Genomic DNA, 17,424 nt, shown 5'->3' on the forward strand with positions numbered 1-17,424 from the left:
GAGGTTATGGTGTTATGATGAAGATGAAGAATGAGCTTGTTCTGTCTCTGATGTCTGCTGTGGGAGTTGTGTTAGGGTATCTGCTCCTAACCTTAATAAACCGGAATAAATTAAACTAGAATAAACTAAACCAACATTAACCAGGTTTTATGTAGGACCTGGCGTCCCTGCAGCTAGCTGTCCCAGCGTTAGCTCCTACCACAGGTGATTTGTAGTGGATGTCCTTGAAAAATGTTGGCCACAGAAAGGAAATGTGACCAGAACGATGTTTGTGTGCTCAGCTTGTTGACATCACAGCTCAGCTGTCTGAATGAAGAATTAGGTAGCGAGGGTCAAAGCAAACCCCCTTTTTTAATTTTACAGACTGAGGAAAAACCATCCATGCTCCTTGTTGGAGGACAGACAGGTGTTGTGAGGACATAACATATAAAGGTTTAGTTAGAGAACGTGACAGTGAAGATCTTTTGTCCAGTGATTCCGAGTGAAACCAGCAAAGTGTGGCTCTGATTCTGAAGTCCTGTTTCTGAGTTCCTGTAGGAGAAGTTAGAGCCAGAACACCGCTGAGAACCATCTGCCGGTCTCGGCTATCTTCAGTGATTCATCACGGACAGGCGAACGTCAGACATGACACCATGCTTGACTCGCCCTCGGTGTTTTCACTGTGATTGAAGTCATGCAGGTGGATGGTGGTGGTAAAGATAGTAGTAATGGTGGAGGTAGTAGTAATCGCAGTGATACTGGTAATAATAGTAAATGTGGTGAGGGGTTGTTATTGGGCAATTTCTAATTGAAATATTGCTTCGAGACAGGACATACACCTCTCCCCTTTACAACATTGACGATTTAGCCAATATTCTGCCAGTTGTTTCTTCAACCCGGTTAAATGGTTTGTGACTGTGTCCAGTTCTTCCTATGGTGTAGTTATAACAACACCAGTAGTATCGTAGAAAGTTGAATCAGTTCATCTGGACACTACATTTACTGGGAGAAACGTTTCATCACTCATCTAAGTGACCTCTTCAGTCTCAACTGTCTACAGGTGTCCCACCCTTATAAACAATACAGTGGCTGCAGGTGTCCCCACCCTTATAAACAATACAGTGACTGCAGGTGTCCCCACCCTTACAAACAATACAGTGACTGCAGGTGTCCCCACCCTTATAAACAATATAGTGACTGCAGGTGTCCCCACCCTTATAAACAATACATTTTTATGCATGCTCAATAAACAATACAGTGGCATAAAGACCGAAAAAAACGATCGGTTTCATATGCAAACTGCCGTGACCATTAACTAGAGTTTCAATGGCCATGTGTACTATTCACAGAGGGTTGGGGAATAGTTGCAATCACACCATTGTAAGATGGCGACAGATGTACTTTTAGCCCCCCCTCGGTTCAGGGATGGTCATTCCCTCTTCACATAGATGATGATGATAATAATTATAATAATAATAATGACTTTATTTATACAGCACTTTTCTAAAACAATGTTACAAAGTGCTTTACAAAGAAATAAAACCAGACAAGGCAAAAATAAGAGTAAGACCAAATAAGTAAGAGTGAAAATAAATGGTATAAATAAATAAAAACAAATATCAAACATTTGTAAAAGCTTTCATAAAAAGAAAAGTTTTAAGACGAGATTTAAAAGAAGCTAAATACTTAGTTCGTCTTAGCTCAGCAGGACGAGTGTTCCAGAGTGTGGGGGCTCTAACAGCAAAAGCCCAATCACCCTTTGTAACAAACCGAGAGCTGGGAATAACTAGCAGGGCTCCTTCTGCAGGTCTTAATGGCCGAGAGGGTGTACTACAGGTCAACAAATCACAAATGTATGTAGGAGCAAGACCATTTAAAGCCTTAAAAGTGAGCAATAAAATCTTAAAATCAATTCGAAGTATAACAGGGAGTCAGTGTAGGGAGGCAAGCCCATGAGTGATATGGTCTTTCCTCTTTGTCCCGTTAATGAGCCGAGCAGTGGTATGCTGTACCAACTGCAGACGGTGGAGGGAGCCCTTGCTGATACCAGAATAAAGTGCATTACAACAGTCAAGTCGAGCATAGCTAAAAGCATGTTTAACTTTTGCAGATCAGCAATTGATTAAAATTGCCTAATTTTGGAGATACGCTTGAGCTGGAGGTTAGCATCTAATATTACCCCAAGATTCCTAGCCAGATTAAGACTACCAGATAGACCACGAACATTAGTATCAAAAGGGCTGATGGAATTCTCAGGATCGAACAGAATGACCTCAGATTCATCGTCATTAAATTTTAGAACAATTTCAGACATCCAGGATTTAATTTCAGAGAGGCAAGTTGTGAGATTTGCTAGGGCGCTAGGATCTGTGGGTTTTAGTGGCATGTATAACTAAGTGTCGTCAGCATAAAAATGGTAGAGCACATTGTGATTTTGAATGACCTGGCCAGAACTGAAATCAAGCAGTCACCTCTGTCTGCAGTCAGCAGTAGGTCATTAGTGACCTTAACTAGAGCTGTCTCAGTACTATGAAGTGCTCTAAAACCAGACTGGAAACTGTTAGCAAACACTATTAGTGTCCATAAAAGAAATCAACTGAGAAGAAATTAACCTCTCCAAAACCTTAGATAGAAAAGACAATTTGGAGATTGGTCTGTAGTTACTTAGGGACAGGGGATCTAAATTAGGTTTCTTAAGCAATGGGTGAATGATGGCATGCTTAAAATTGTGTGGAAAAGAACCAGAGGCCAGAGAATTATTAAGAATTTGAGGAATAATGGGGCTGATAGTTGAAAATACCTTCTTGAGCAGCTTAGTGGGAATGATATCCAAGATGCAGGAGGAGGAGTTCATATTGGAGACTGTACTCTCTTAACACCAAAATTGTAATTGGTTGAAACTGGGTGAAGGAGGCAGAATTTCCTTACCTGGGGAATGGAATGAATGCAAGAACCTAGCCTGATTTGGCACCTGATATTCTCCACCTTATTTACAAAATCAGTGAGACATTTTTCGGCAACTCAACATCGGGTTCAAGAAGAGAAGTGGAGGGGCATCTGGGTGGCGTGGCGCTCTATTCTGTTGCCTACCAACACGGGGATCGCCAGTTCGAATACCCATGTTACCTCCGGCTTGGTTGGCCGTCCCTACAGACACAATTGGCCGTGTCTGTGGGTGGGAAGCCAGACGTGGGTATGTGTCCTGGTCGCTGCACTAGCGCCTCCTCTGGTCGGCCGGGGCGCCTGTTCAGGACAGAGGGGTAACTGGGGGGAATAGTGTGATCCTCCCACGCGCTACGTCCCCCTGGTGAAACTCCTCACTCTCAGGTGAAAAGAAGCGGCTGGCGACTCCACATGAATTAGAGGAGGCATGTGGTAGTTTGCAGCCCTCCCCGGGGCGGCAGAGGGGGTGGAGCAGAGACCGGGACAGCTCGGAAGAGTTGGGTAATTGGACAAGTACAATTGAGGAGAAAAGAAAAAAGAAAAAGAAAAAGGGGGAGCCAAAAAAAAAAAAAAGAAGAAGAGAGAAGTGGAGGGACCATTAATGAGGATCAATTACCCTGAAGAGAACATCAGGATTGTGGTTATTTCTTGATATCAGTTCAAAGAAGTAGACTGATCTCACATCCTTCACTGCATACTGGTAAATTACCATTTGGTTTTAAGGGTGTTATGTGTTCATTCGGACTTGTTGGCCTTCCATTGTCGTTCTGTTTTTCTACAGCCTTCTAAGGGCACAGGTGCGATCATTCAGCCAGGGGAGGTTATTGGATTTTTGTTTCCTAGTTTTAAACGGTGTAATTTGGTCGAGGATGGATTGGCACTGATCACTGAATGAATTTAATAGTGCATCTGGATTGAGGGGGGATAAAGAGGGATTAAAGGATGACGAATTAAAAGTATCACAGAATTTAACTGCAGAACCAGCGCTGAAAATGTGAGAGCGTGTTTTAGGATAGTGACTAGGAACAGAAAGCTGTAGGGGACTTCGAAAATGACAGCTTTATGGTCAGATACAGGCATATCCACCAGATCAAGACATCTGAGAGAGAAACCATTGCGAGTACAAGGTCTAAGATGTGGCCTTTGGAATGTGCGGTCCCTTTAACAGATTGAATGAAGTTAAAAGAGTCTATAAGATCCAAAACATGTGAGGTGAGGGAATGGGAAGGACAGCAGACATGAATATTAAAATCATCAAGCACCCTGTCACATTCTGGCATGACAACAGATAAAAGGTCAGAAAACTCAAGAGATAAAACTAACTGAACTAGGGGGCCTGCCAATGAAGATGCAGAGTGAAGGGGGAGGGCCAGTGATTAAAAAACATAAAACCTCAAATGAGATAAAAGTTCCAAAAGTAACAGGATGGCACTTGTACTTCAAATAGTACATCTGTTGCCATCTTACAATGCTGTGATTGCAACCCTTCCCAAATCCTCTGTGAATAGTACCCATGACCATAGTACACATGGCCACTGAAAATTCACGCCCATATTTGCATATGAAACTGGTGTTGTGTTCATATACATACATAGTGATACATTGTGTTCCGTTAAAGCTATTTACGTTGGAGACCGCTAGGTGGCACTACTATGGTTAATATGTTCCAGGTACTGTGAGTTACGCATGTGTAGAAGGAGTAGAAGAAGTAAAACGTGTCTATGAAAAACAGTGCTACGTAAAGTACATGCTCCCCTGTTCCTCTGCGTCGTGTGTTGATGTCTGATACTGAACCAAATACACAACAAAGTGGCGACGAGAGTAGTAGTGACGAAGAGATGGCTTTGCTCTCCTTGCAACCTCCTGCCGTGTTCCTGGAGTGCCCAGGTGAACCGAAAACCACATTTGCTGTGTGGAAAAAGTTGTTCTACAATTACCTGCTTGCTATCGGGGAAGTGGCTTCCCTGCCCTGAGAGACAGAGAGCCTTGCTTGTTCTCTGCTTAGGAACAGAGGGACAAAGAATCTACAGCACCTTGCCGCTCACGGCTGATACCTACGATGGATCTGTGCAGGCTTTGGAGGCGTATTTCACCCCCAAACTGAACGTTGTCGCCGAGAGGTACCGCTTTAGGCAACGAGCTCAAGCTGTGGGTGAGTCAACGGATCACTATGTGGCAGCGCTGCGAGAGCTCGTGAGGAGATGTAAGTTTGTCAATATGGAAAGTGAAATGCTGCATGATCAGATCGTAGAGAAGACAAATAATCCTTGTATATAATGTGAGAGACTGTTAATGGAGGAGGACCTGACACTTGATAGAGCTTTGGAAGTAGCTAGGCGTACTGAAGCTGCTATAGCTGATGCAAAAGTCATTGCTGATGGTGACACAAAGCACGTCGCCGCCGTTCAAGTGCAAAAGAAGGCGCAAGCCAAAATACAAGACCGTTCAGAAAATGGATGCAACCCAACATGCTGTCGTTGTGATTCAGCTGACCATCTAGCTAATGATAAATCCTGCCCTGCGAAGGACTGCAAATGTAAAACATGTGGTAAGATGGGACATTTTTCTAGAGTGTGCAAATCCTCCCAAAAGTCTGTGAATGAAGTGACTGTGCCTGATATTACTGTCTTAACTGTTAGTTCTACTACTGAAACAGCTGCTGAGCTAATGTGTACTGCTACTATTACTGCACCTACTACTGCATAGGCATGTACTGTTGAGTTACTTGTTGATACAGGGTCTGGAGTTTCTATATTGCCTGAGAATGTTTACAGTGAATATGTTGGTTCAAGTAAGCTAAGTGAACCTTGAATGCAGCTTGTTACATATTCCAGAGAGAAGCTGAATGTGTTAGGATGTCTTAAAGCTGACATGACTTACTATGACAAGAGTGCCCCCATAGACTTTTACATAGTGAAAACAGGGACACCTATACTAGGAATGGACCTGGTGACTGCTCTCCAGCTACAGATCAAAGGAGGACAGTTAATACCGGAGACTGCCGATGTCTGTGCGACACTCCACCAACACTACCAGCAAACAGAAAAGTGACACTCCAGCTGCATTTGGATGTGCAAAGGACTTTGTACACAACGTGAAGGTACGACCAGAAGTGAAGCCGGTACAACAAAAGCGTCAACATTTCTGATGAACTCAAGAACCTGGAGGAAAATGGGATTATTGAGAAAGCTGATGCATCTGAATGGGTATCCCCAATTGTAGTGACTAAGAAGAAGACAGGTGGCATACGCATGTGCGTCGATTTGAGGGAATCTAACAAAGCAGTAGTCGTTGACAGCCATCCTTCACCAATGATTGAGGACATACTGTCTGAGCTGCAGGGATCTGTCATGTTCTCTACCCTGGATCTCAAATCTGCATACCATCAACTGAAGCTGCATGAAGAGAGCAGAGGGCTCACCGCTTTCATTACGCATGAAGGACTGTACCAATACTGCAGAGTTCCTTATGGACTGAGTTCTGCCCCTGCTACATTTCAGAAGATGATGACAACGATCCTCAGTGGCCTCAAAGGGGTGCAATTTTACCTCGATGATGTAATCATCTACGGATCCTCAGAAGCTGAACATGAGCCGAATCTCCGTGCAGTGCTGCACAAAATCAATGAAGCGGGACTGAAACTCAATGTTGACAAATGTCAGCTCCGTCAAACTACTCTGAGCTTTCTTGGCCAAAAGATCAGTACAGAAAGTCTGCAGCCAGATGACTCTCATGTCACTGCTATCCTGAATGCCCCATCCCCTACTGATCCTGCAACCCTGCACTCATTTCTTGGTCTGAGTGCATGGTACAGCAAGTTTGTGCCCAACTACGTAACTGTTGTTGAACCTGTCAGAGCTCTGCTGCGAAAGGACAGTTCATTCCAGTGGAACGATGCAGCTCAAGCAGCATTTGACCAAGTCAAGCAGATGATCGTGAATAGCCCTGCTCTAGTGCTGTTCGACCCCAACAAGCCTACCATAGTCGCTACAGCTGCTTCAAACTACGGGCTAGGTGCCATCTTGACTCAGCTGGACAGTACTGGTGAGGAACAGACTGTTGCTTTTGCATCTTGCAGTCTGTTGGACACTGAGAGAAAATATTCCATCGTCGAGAAGGAAGCCCTGGCCTGCGTCTGGTCTGCTGAGAAATGGCACACATGGCTGTGGGGAAGGAAATTCCTGTTACGCACCGATCATCAAGCACTTATGACACTCCTGACTACCAAGGGCAATAACCGCGCTGGTCTCCGGATAGCCAGATGGTCTGCTGGCCTGATGGAGTTTGCCTATGATGTTGAATACAGAACTGGATCTTTGAACTATGTTGCTGACTGTCTATCTAGACTCCCACTTCCCTGACAGACACTGCATGTGCAGAGAATGTGGAATCCGTTGCAACCATTCTCACTGATCTGAGTGTCCTTTGAGTTCTCTCTGACTTTCTCAAAAAGAGGGAAATCAGACACCTGAGATCATCAGTTTATTATCCAAGAGCCAATGGAGAAGTTGAGAGATTCAACAGAAGCCTTAAAAACTGCCTACAGACCGCATCAATCCAAAGAGAACCCTGGAAATCATTCCTGAGAATTTACCTGATGGATTACAGAGCAATGCCTCATTCTAAGAAGTATCCCCTTCAGAACTGCTCTATGGTTGACAAATTAGAACACCTCCAAAAGACGGACACGCTGTGTGTGAAAGAGTGAAGCAAAAACAAGTGAAGACGAAAGAATACACAGATGCTCACAGACACGCTAAATCAACCGACTTCCAGTCCGCTGACAAAGTACGGATTAGGAAGCCATGGAAAGTAAAGAAAGGAGAACTGAAGTTCACAAAACCAAGGATTGTTGTGACAAAGAAAGGACCAAACACTTACTTGCTGAATGATGGAAGGATCCGGAACGCCTCACGCTTATCTGCACTGCCAGAGTTGATCCCGGATACTGACTCTGACAGAGCAATGGACTGTACTAAAGCAGATACTGATAAACCACCTGATTCTAACTCTGATAAACAGCTCAGGTTTACCAGGATTAGAAATCCACCTAGCTGGATCAGACTTTGTCATGGGAAAGTGGAAAGAAAATACTGCTGACTAATTTGGGGAGGGAAAAGAAAATGTAAAGAGTGAATGATGTTATTGGGTTAAATACATTATTCAGTGTAATACTATCAGTACTAAGGTACTAGAAGTATTCTTTGTTCAAAAGGGGAAGATGTTGTGTCCATATACATACGTAGTGATGCATTGTGTTCTGTTAAAGCTATTTATGTTGGGGACCGCTAGGTGGCACTACTATGGTTAATATGTTCCAGGTACGGTGAGTTACGCATGTGTAGAAGGGGTAGAAGAAGTAAAATGTGTCTATGAAAAACAGTGCTACGTAAAGTACATGCTCCCCTGTTCCTCTGCTTCGTGTGTTGATGTCTGATACTGAACCAACTACACACAACTGGTCGTTAGTTTGGGTCGTTATGCCACTGTATTGTTTATAACGGATGATCCGCTGTGGCGACCCCTAACGGGAGCAGCCGAAAGTAGTAGATTGTTTATAAACACACTGTGTTGTTTATAAACACACTGTATTAGTTATAAGGCTGGGGACACCTGCAGTCACTGTATTGTTTATAAGGGTGGGACACCTGCAGTTAGGTGAGACTGAAGAGGTCACTTAGATGATGATGAAATGTTTCTGTCAATAAACGTTGTGTCCAGATGAACTGATTCAACTTTCTGTGATTTCCTTACCTGGATTATTGAACACGCATAAAGACAACATAAAGACAACACCAGCAGTAGTAACCTAACACCATCGATCGCTGTATTTTGCGAGTGCGACATGAAAGTGCATGTCATGGCTCCAGCACTTCTGTATGAAAGATAGGTAAATGAATCAATGTGCACAACACACGCTAACACACTGATCACAAATAAACAACAGTGTAAAACAGTGTGTCGCAGTCCAATGACACCCTGAGGAAGTGATGAAGTTGCTGGTATTAAATCATAAATTCCAGACTGGCACTAACAGTTTGTCTAAATCGTGTAGTCGTGATGAACCATGATGGAGAAGGATTTACAAAGCCCCCCTTTTTACCAAATGTACGGTTAAAAAGATACCAACGGCATGACACAGCAGCGAGTCCCAGGTGAACACAATCAACACCGTTATAAAACCGAGGCAAACATTGTGTGTGTGGGTGAGTGCAGGCTGGCGGCAGTGTTGTACTGGCCATCGGGCACACTGGGACAAATCCCGGTGGGCTATGTCATCGGTGGGGCGGTGCACCGTCAAAAAAATCCATGACAGGCCCTATGAGCCTATCATTCGGGGTGCGCATGAGAGCATGCTCCAGGTTTGGGCTCACTGGCCAATCCCAACCAAGTTGGGCAACGAAAAGCCATGGACAAGAAAATGCCTACAAGTAAAGGAAGGTCCAAAAGTCAAAGAAAAAAGGAAGCAGGCATGAGAGACAAAATGTAAACAAGCATGGAACCGTCCAGACCCACGCCACACCTGTGCTGCATGTGTAGGTGGAGTGAGGCACTGTTCAGTTAGAAAGGTAGAGGACGAGCAAGTAGCGATTATGTTCCAGGGATTAGTCATATGTCATGAGTAAAACTAGGCTAACTAAACTTAGCACACAAAGTAAAGAAATGTGTGTTTGGTAGATTATTTCTTTGTTGTAACAATGCTTCTTGGCAGTACATCTATCAGGCAGCTGATTGTCAGCACCTGGGGTACCAGAAGCTCAAAACAAGAGTCAATAGCAACAGCAAAATAAGCTGTTTGGCATTGGCAGAGAAGATTTGGTAAATGTTTCATGGGTGCAACCCACATACTGAGCTCTGCTGCTCATCCCACAAATGCGTGTTCCTTACACATGTGGCCCCATTTAAAAGGCAAATAAACAGGCTTTCCAACGCTATAAGATTTATTGCCAAGAAGCATTGTTACAGCAAAGAAATAATCTACCACACACACATTTCCTTACTTTTTGTGCTAAGTATAGCTAGCTAGCTAGCTTTGCCATGTGCTCCCCTCTGTAATGGTGCTTGTTGTCCTCTGAGTCCATACATCAGCTGCAAGCGTGTCAAACTAAAGGTCCCCCTCAGGTCTTTGTGATACACAGCCCACGGCAGCAGTTGCACACGCGCCATGGGAGAAAATCGATGTACTGTTTGGGCATCACCACCGTAAAGTGGCCCGCAACGCTGTTTAACAGGAGCTGACTGAAGCGGGAAGGTGGAGGTTAAATCCAGGTCAGGCACACGTTTAGTTAAAACTGCTATAACTTGTGCTTACAAAATGACCCCAAAGATAGGCTACTTCTGTGTTCTAGCCCAAAACGGCTGCTGCGCATCACCCAGGTGGGTGCTACACATTGGTGGTGGTTGAGGTGAATTTCCCCCCCTGCACTATGAAGCGCTTTGGGTGTCTAGATAAAGCGCTACATGAATGTAATACATTATTATTATTACTGTTATTGTTATTATCATTATTGTTATTGATGTTGTTATTATTATTATCATTATAATTATTGTTATTATTGTTGTTATTATTAGCTATTATTGTTATTATTATTATTGTTGTTGTTATTATTATGGCGTGTTCCAGTGTAAGTCTGTGCCTGATGACACACGTCTTGGAACGGGTAAGTGGTACTTTCCATTGCAACAGCCCCTGAACACGTTCAGAATCACTGGTCAACAATACAAGACTACATCACAACCAGCGAGGACTAGGGTGCTAATGTAGTGGGCTACGTCCTGTAATGACATTAACACCTCCCCCCTCCCAACTGTAGTCATATGTAATCAACCCTCACCAACACCCCGGGCCAGTCCCAGCAGATAAGCCTAAGGCTGAATTTCTTTCCCAGTACCCCAGTACACCCCTGGTTGACGGTGAAGGCGGGTGGGATCGGGTGATGTGATGCATACCCAGCGGGACACGGGCGGCGCTGGCATCTGGGTTGATCCAGAATGACAGCCAGGAGAGGACCACAATGAGCAGCGTGGGCGCGTAAACTCCCATCATGTAGAAACCAACCTGCCGCCTCAGGGTGAAGATCACCTCCACACAGGTGTAGTAACCTGGAGACAACAAGAGGAGATGGAATTCATTCACTGATATTCACTTATCGGTGTCCAGGACATTATGAGACTCAGATCTGTCATTTCAACTGATGGAGCTAATCCAGCTGAAATGTTTGAAACCTTCAAAGTCAAATCGACTTTGGCCATTAAAGTAAGACATTGCTAACAGGGGTGTGGCTAAGGCACAGGGGTGATGGCGACTGATGATACCTGAGGGCCTGTAAACTGGTATTTATGTCTTGTACTTGAATAAAGGATGAACGCTGTCTTGAATAAGTCTGTTCTCTCAACCACTGAGCTGCTTCGAGCTTTGTTTTTTTTCATTTACTGATAAACCCATTCATCCATTCATCCATCCATCCATCCATTATCCAAGCCGCTTATCCCAGTCGAGGTATGCTGGAGCCTATCCCAGCAGTCATTGGGTGGCAGGCGGGGAGACACCCTGGACAGGGTCCACACACACACACACACACACACACACACACACACACACACACACACACACACACACACACCTAGGGGCAATTTAGTACGGCCGATTCACCTGACCTACATGTCTTTGAGTCACCTGACCTACATGTCTTTGAGTCACCTGACCTACAAGTCTTTGGAGTCACCTGACCTACATGTCTTTGAGTCACCTGACCTACATGTCTGTGAGTCACCTGACCTACATGTCTTTGAGTCACCTGACCTACAAGTCTTTTGAGTCACCTGACCTACATGTCTTTGAGTCACCTGACCTACATGTCTTTGAGTCACCTGACCTACATGTCTGTGAGTCACCTGATGTACATGTCTTTGGACTGTGGGAGGAAACCGGAGCCCCCGGAGGAAACCCACACAGACACGGGGAGAACATGCAAACTCCACACAGAGGACGACCTGGGATGACCCCCAAGGTTGGACTACCCCGGGGCTGGAACCCAGGACCTTCTTGCTGTGAGGCGACCGCACTAACCACTGCGGCACCGTGCCGCCCTTATAGATAAACCATCAATTTTTATTCAAGGGGAAGTTTTACGATGCACGTTTCTTTTCAGACATGTCATTCTTATTCTTCCTGTTGCCTCAAAGCCAGAAGGCCCCACTGTCACACTGACTGACCAAGTGAAAGGAGCATCAAACCTTGTTCATGTTTCCTGTGGCTAGCAACAAGACGTTTTGCGCCAAGGTAATATAATAAAAAGTTAGTGATCATATACCTCGTTAACACCAGCTGCTGTTTCTTGTTCAGCGTATACAGAACAGCTCATTTAGTGTTACTGCGAATTATTTTCAAGACCAAAACGTGTATTAAACTTCAGCATGGAGACAGTGCTCAAATGATAGAAATCTGACACATTTGCAATTGCCTAGTGAATTTGTCAAGACTAATCTTCACACACCATAAATAATCTTATTATCCAAGTATGCAGTCAAGTCAGTTTTATTTGTACAGCCAATATCACAACTTACAAATGTGCCCCAGGGGGCTTTACAGCAACACAACATCCTGTCCTTACCCCCTTGCATTGGATAAGGAACAACTCCCTAAGAAACCCTTTGACAGGGAGAAAAAATAGGAGGAAACCTCCAGGAGAACAACAGAGGAGGATCTCTCTCCCAAGACAGACGCATAGCAACAGATGCGTTGATGTTGTGTGCAGAATAAAACACAATTTACAGAATACAACATTCAAAGAGGATAACCGAATTATAATGGAATTATAAGTTATATGAAGAATATGATGAGAAGGACGCTATGCAGTGTCCAGGTGCCACCAGAACAACCTAGGACCTGAGCCACATGACCACCATCACCATGGAGACCTGGCAGGAGGACAGACTACACATACACACAAGAGTGACACACATCACACCATTCACATACAGGAGACAAGACAATTACACATCGGCGAGATAGAAGGATACAACATTGAAACAGGATAACAAAAATTATATGGATTTATAAGCTATATAAAGAACGTGATGAGGAGGATGCCAAGCAGTGTCCAGGTGGGGACCACCATCACCATGGAGACCTAGGAGGAGGATGGACTACACGTGCACATGGGGGAGACTCACATCACACCTTTCACATACACAGGAGAAGAGAAAGGAAAATGCATCATTCAGAGAGAGAGAGAGAGAAAACAGAACAGTCACAATAGCCGATACGTTATAATCTTTAATCTCGTCGGCAGAACAGTGCTTGGGAAATCATAACGCTTTGCATAATCATGCATATTTTGTAAATGGGATGGGTCTTCTTTTAGCCATCAACATCCCAGAGTTGCCATCATGGAGTCAGAGCTAGCGGTGGTCATGCGGATGCCAGAGGGGGTTGGAGCATGAGGAGCTGCTTTCAGCAGGGAATAGCTTTCACAACAAGTAAGTAAAGTTTATTTATATGGAACGTTTCATAGAGTCACAAAGTGCTCCAACAAGATTGGGATAGGAGTCAAAGAATCTTGAAGGAGAGCAGGTCCAGTGAGTATGCGACATTATTCTATGTAGGTTTTATAGCACTCAACAAAATCTAACTATAGCATTTAAAAATGCTCTGCCCTTGGAAGTTAGAAAAGCTGTTCATCACTGGCAAAGAGTTTAGATGATACAACATGAATTACAAATTTATCATATAAAGCTTGATTTTATTTGCCCTTATACAATATTTACACTCACACCTATATGCAGTAGATCGGGGGTGCCCAACCTTTTCTGAACCAAGATCTACTTTTACATTTGTCAGCCAGCCGAGATCTACCAGCCCAAATATGGAACCACATTACTGTAATACCCATTCAATACACACGACAAACAGAAAATAGTACAGCCACTATACTGTATAGTTCTCTGTTAAAAAAGCAGAAATAAATGTCATTCTCTACCTTAGTGGGACCGCTGGCACTGGGAGGAGGATAGTTTCTCATAGTCAGGGTTGTAGCAACTGGTTGCAAGCCTTAGGCAGGCCAGAAGGCAGTCATTTGTCATTGTGGCTCTGTACTTCCAACTTGATGATCTTCATGTGAGATAAAGCAGATTCACACAGGTAGGTTGATCCAAAAAGTGCTGCGAAGTTCATGGCACATCTCCTGAGGATGGGGTACTTTTCCTGCAGCAGTAGCTCCCAGAACGCTCCATTCACCCCTTGTGTTGCCCTGGATTTAATCTCAATGTCAGTTTAAAGTGTGAGGATCTCATTCTCCACAGCAGGGCTGTCCATTTGAAACAGTGATGCCACTTTGGAGGCAATGTCATCCACATCAATACTTCCAAATGGAAAACACAGACAGCTGGCAACAGGTCCAATGGATGCAAAGTCAGTAAAGCGCCTATCAATCTCTGACAAGATGCTCTGAACTTGCTCCTCATAATGTGCATTACCAAGCTGTGCTGTGTCGTTACCCTGACGTTTAAGTTCTGCCTGCATGTGAGCAGTTTCGCAGGTCACTGCATTGCAGCCTACTTGACAGCAGTCGGAGCTTGCTTTTAAACGCGTTCACTGAGCCGATCATGTTTATTACGCATTTATCCTTTCCTGTAGTTCTAAATTCAGCTCATTCAACATGCTGGTGAGATCGGTTAGGAATGCCAAATCCAAAAGCCACTTGTTGTCCTCTAGCTGTGTATATTTAGTGAGCTTGAGAAAATCTCTGATTTCAAGCAACAACAACTCACTGAATCTCTCCACAAAATGTGCCTCTGCTCAGCCACCTTACATCCGTATGCAGCAACAGATGTGTGTTCTGCCAAGAACTCAATCTTCATAGCAATATCCATTACTTCTTTCATGTTTAAGATCTTCCCACACAGCGCTTAATGCTGAATTATGCAATGATAATTAAGGAAGTCGGGGAAAGGATCACTTTGCTTGCACAATCCAACGAACCCATTAGTACGGCCTACCATAGCAGTTGCGCCATCAGTTGTAATGCGGATGAGTTTAAAAGCGGCCAGTTTATTCTGGTTAACGAATTCCATGGATCCTTGAATAATATCTTCGCCTCTAATCTGTCCTTTAAGTGGCAAAATAGTGAGCAGCTCCTCTTCTGTCGTCAAAGGTCATTCTAATGAAAATGCAGAACTGCGCCACATCCGCCATATTGGTTGACTCGTCGGACTGGAGGGGAAAACACTCACATGCCTCAACGTCCTTCTTCAGTTGCTCATGAAGACTCCCGGCCATTTCCTCACAGCGCCGTGTGACAGTATTCCGGGGTAGTTGAACGTCTTTAATGGCATTCACAATGTCCTTTTTATTCTTGAAATCACCGGAGAGTGCAGCCGCAGCCACAGCAAACGCCTCTTCCACAGCTTAGCAAGAACATGACTGACGCGATGCGACGCTGTCGTTGCAGCCTCACCCTCGGCGCCGGGTCTCGTAAAAGTGGACTGCTGCGTTGCTAGCTGAGACTTCAACTCCTGCAGTTTTCTGGCTGGTAGAGCTGTTTTCACCGGGAAATCTGTATCACGGCTTCTGGGAACCGTTTTAAAATGGCGCTCCCAATGACCCTTCTTTGGTATTGACCCTTTGCACGTGACGTCACGTCCCGCTCGCGGGGAATATGAACGCCATGACGGACGGCGGGAAGTGATAGACCGGGAAATTCAAAAGCGAACAACAAAAACAAACAAAATATTGCGACGGATGAGTAGCTATTATAGTTTAAATGTAAGTGATGGCTACCAATAGTCAGAGTAATGTTGTGGAGTTTTCCTGTGAAGTGAGTCACCTTGTAGGACGGCACAAAGAGCGATAAGTGGAGAAGCTAGCGATAGCAGGGTTAGCTACCGACCCGTACCTTCTTCCTACCGATGCATTCACGGATCTAGCAAAATCGTCCAGTCTGCCCGAGTTCAATCCACACGACCTGTACCACTATGTTACCAACGGAGTGTCCCCACACACAGGTGCTGACCTAAAAGCACACAAAAGTCTGGACGCTGACCAGTTCTTTGTAGCTGGTTGGGTTACAGAATCGCGGTGCAGATCAGACAGATGGATTTTGCGTTTGAGTAAACGAAAAAATAAGCTTCCTCTCATTCACTGTGGAAATGATAAGGTTTCAATCTTTGGCTTCTGCCACTTTTGTTTGTCGCTGAACACACACAATAAATGAAAGAGAAGTCGGTCTTGTTACCGTTAGCCGCGGCTCTCGTCTTTCCACTTTGACGCTAAATTACGTCAGAGCTTGCGAGTGAGAGACCAATAATATCTTGATTGATGTTGAATCTGACTAATACAGGACCAGTGCTGACCTTGCCTCTTCATGGTTGGTCAGATTCGATGTCAATCAAGATGTGAACACAAGGGACTGCCGATGTAAAAAATTTTTTTTTCAAAATCTAACTCAATTCTTCAAAATCATCTCGCGATCGACTGGCAATCAACCCGCAATCGACTGGTCGATCGCGATCGACTGGTTGGGCACCCCAGCAGTAGATAATTATAGACATTTGTTTAGATAATTTCCGAATTTTCCTGCCCATGATAGTGAACGACGTTTTGCTTGCTCTGTATTCCAGTTTCATGTCAGTGCTACTGTTGTTTGATCTTAGCACAGCTTTGGACACTATTGCTCATGGTATACTTTTGGAACACCTTGAGAATTACCTAGGTGTTTCAGGTCTGACTCTGTAGAACACATGGTGATGTTACTTCTGATTTCTCTGCAGTGAAATATGGTGTGCTCCAGGGCTCAGTTGTTGGTCCTTTGATATAATTCTCCCTTTACATTTCTCCTCTAGGCCATATTATGTGGGGCTATGGAATACATTTCCATTGCTATGCTGATGATACTCAGCTGTATGTACCCGTCAAGTCAATCATTTTCATATCAGAAATCTAGAAGCATGCTTGTCTGCAGTGAAAAGTTGGATATCTTCTAACATCTTACTAGTTACTTCTTAAAAAAAAACTGAGATGTTGGTTATTGGCCCTGCAAGACAAAGTCACCTTTATGACCAAGAAACGGTATCTCTTGACAACTGCGATCTCCCAAAGTTCCACAGCCAAAAATCTTGGTGTTATTTTTGATCAATCCCTATCGTTTGAATTTCACATTAGAGAAATCACCAAGACCTCGTTTTTCCACCAATGAAACATTGCCAAAATTCAATCTTTTCTGTCCATGGCTGATGTTGAGATCCTGATCCATGGTTTTGTTTTATCCACTTTAGACTCCTGCAATGTAATTTTTTCCAGCCTGTCATGTGTTAGCACTAAAAACCTTCTGCTGGTTCAAAACGCTGCTGCTAGAACTAAAATAATAATAATAAAAATAAATAAATAAAAAGTTTGACCATATCATGCCGATTCTAGCATCCCTTCACTGGCTCCCTGTTCATGCTAGCTCTGACTTCAAAGGGCCACTTTTAACCTATGAAATACTGAATGGGCTTGCCCCT

General features: G+C 44.1%; 1 protein-coding gene across 1 annotated transcript in view; it reads right to left on the minus strand.

The window, feature by feature from the left end:
- glrbb (glycine receptor, beta b) overlaps nucleotides 1–17,424 on the minus strand; it is a 172,648-nt gene that overhangs the window by 36,171 nt on the left and 119,053 nt on the right. Inside the window, exon 7 of the mRNA XM_056288175.1 lies at nucleotides 10,873–11,025. Within this exon, the coding sequence (XP_056144150.1) occupies nucleotides 10,873–11,025 (153 nt within the window). The remainder of the gene's footprint in view (nucleotides 1–10,872; nucleotides 11,026–17,424) is intronic.

This window comes from Lampris incognitus, chromosome 1 (assembly GCF_029633865.1).
Source record: "Lampris incognitus isolate fLamInc1 chromosome 1, fLamInc1.hap2, whole genome shotgun sequence".
In the NCBI taxonomy this organism is placed as follows: Eukaryota; Metazoa; Chordata; class Actinopteri; order Lampriformes; family Lampridae; genus Lampris; species Lampris incognitus.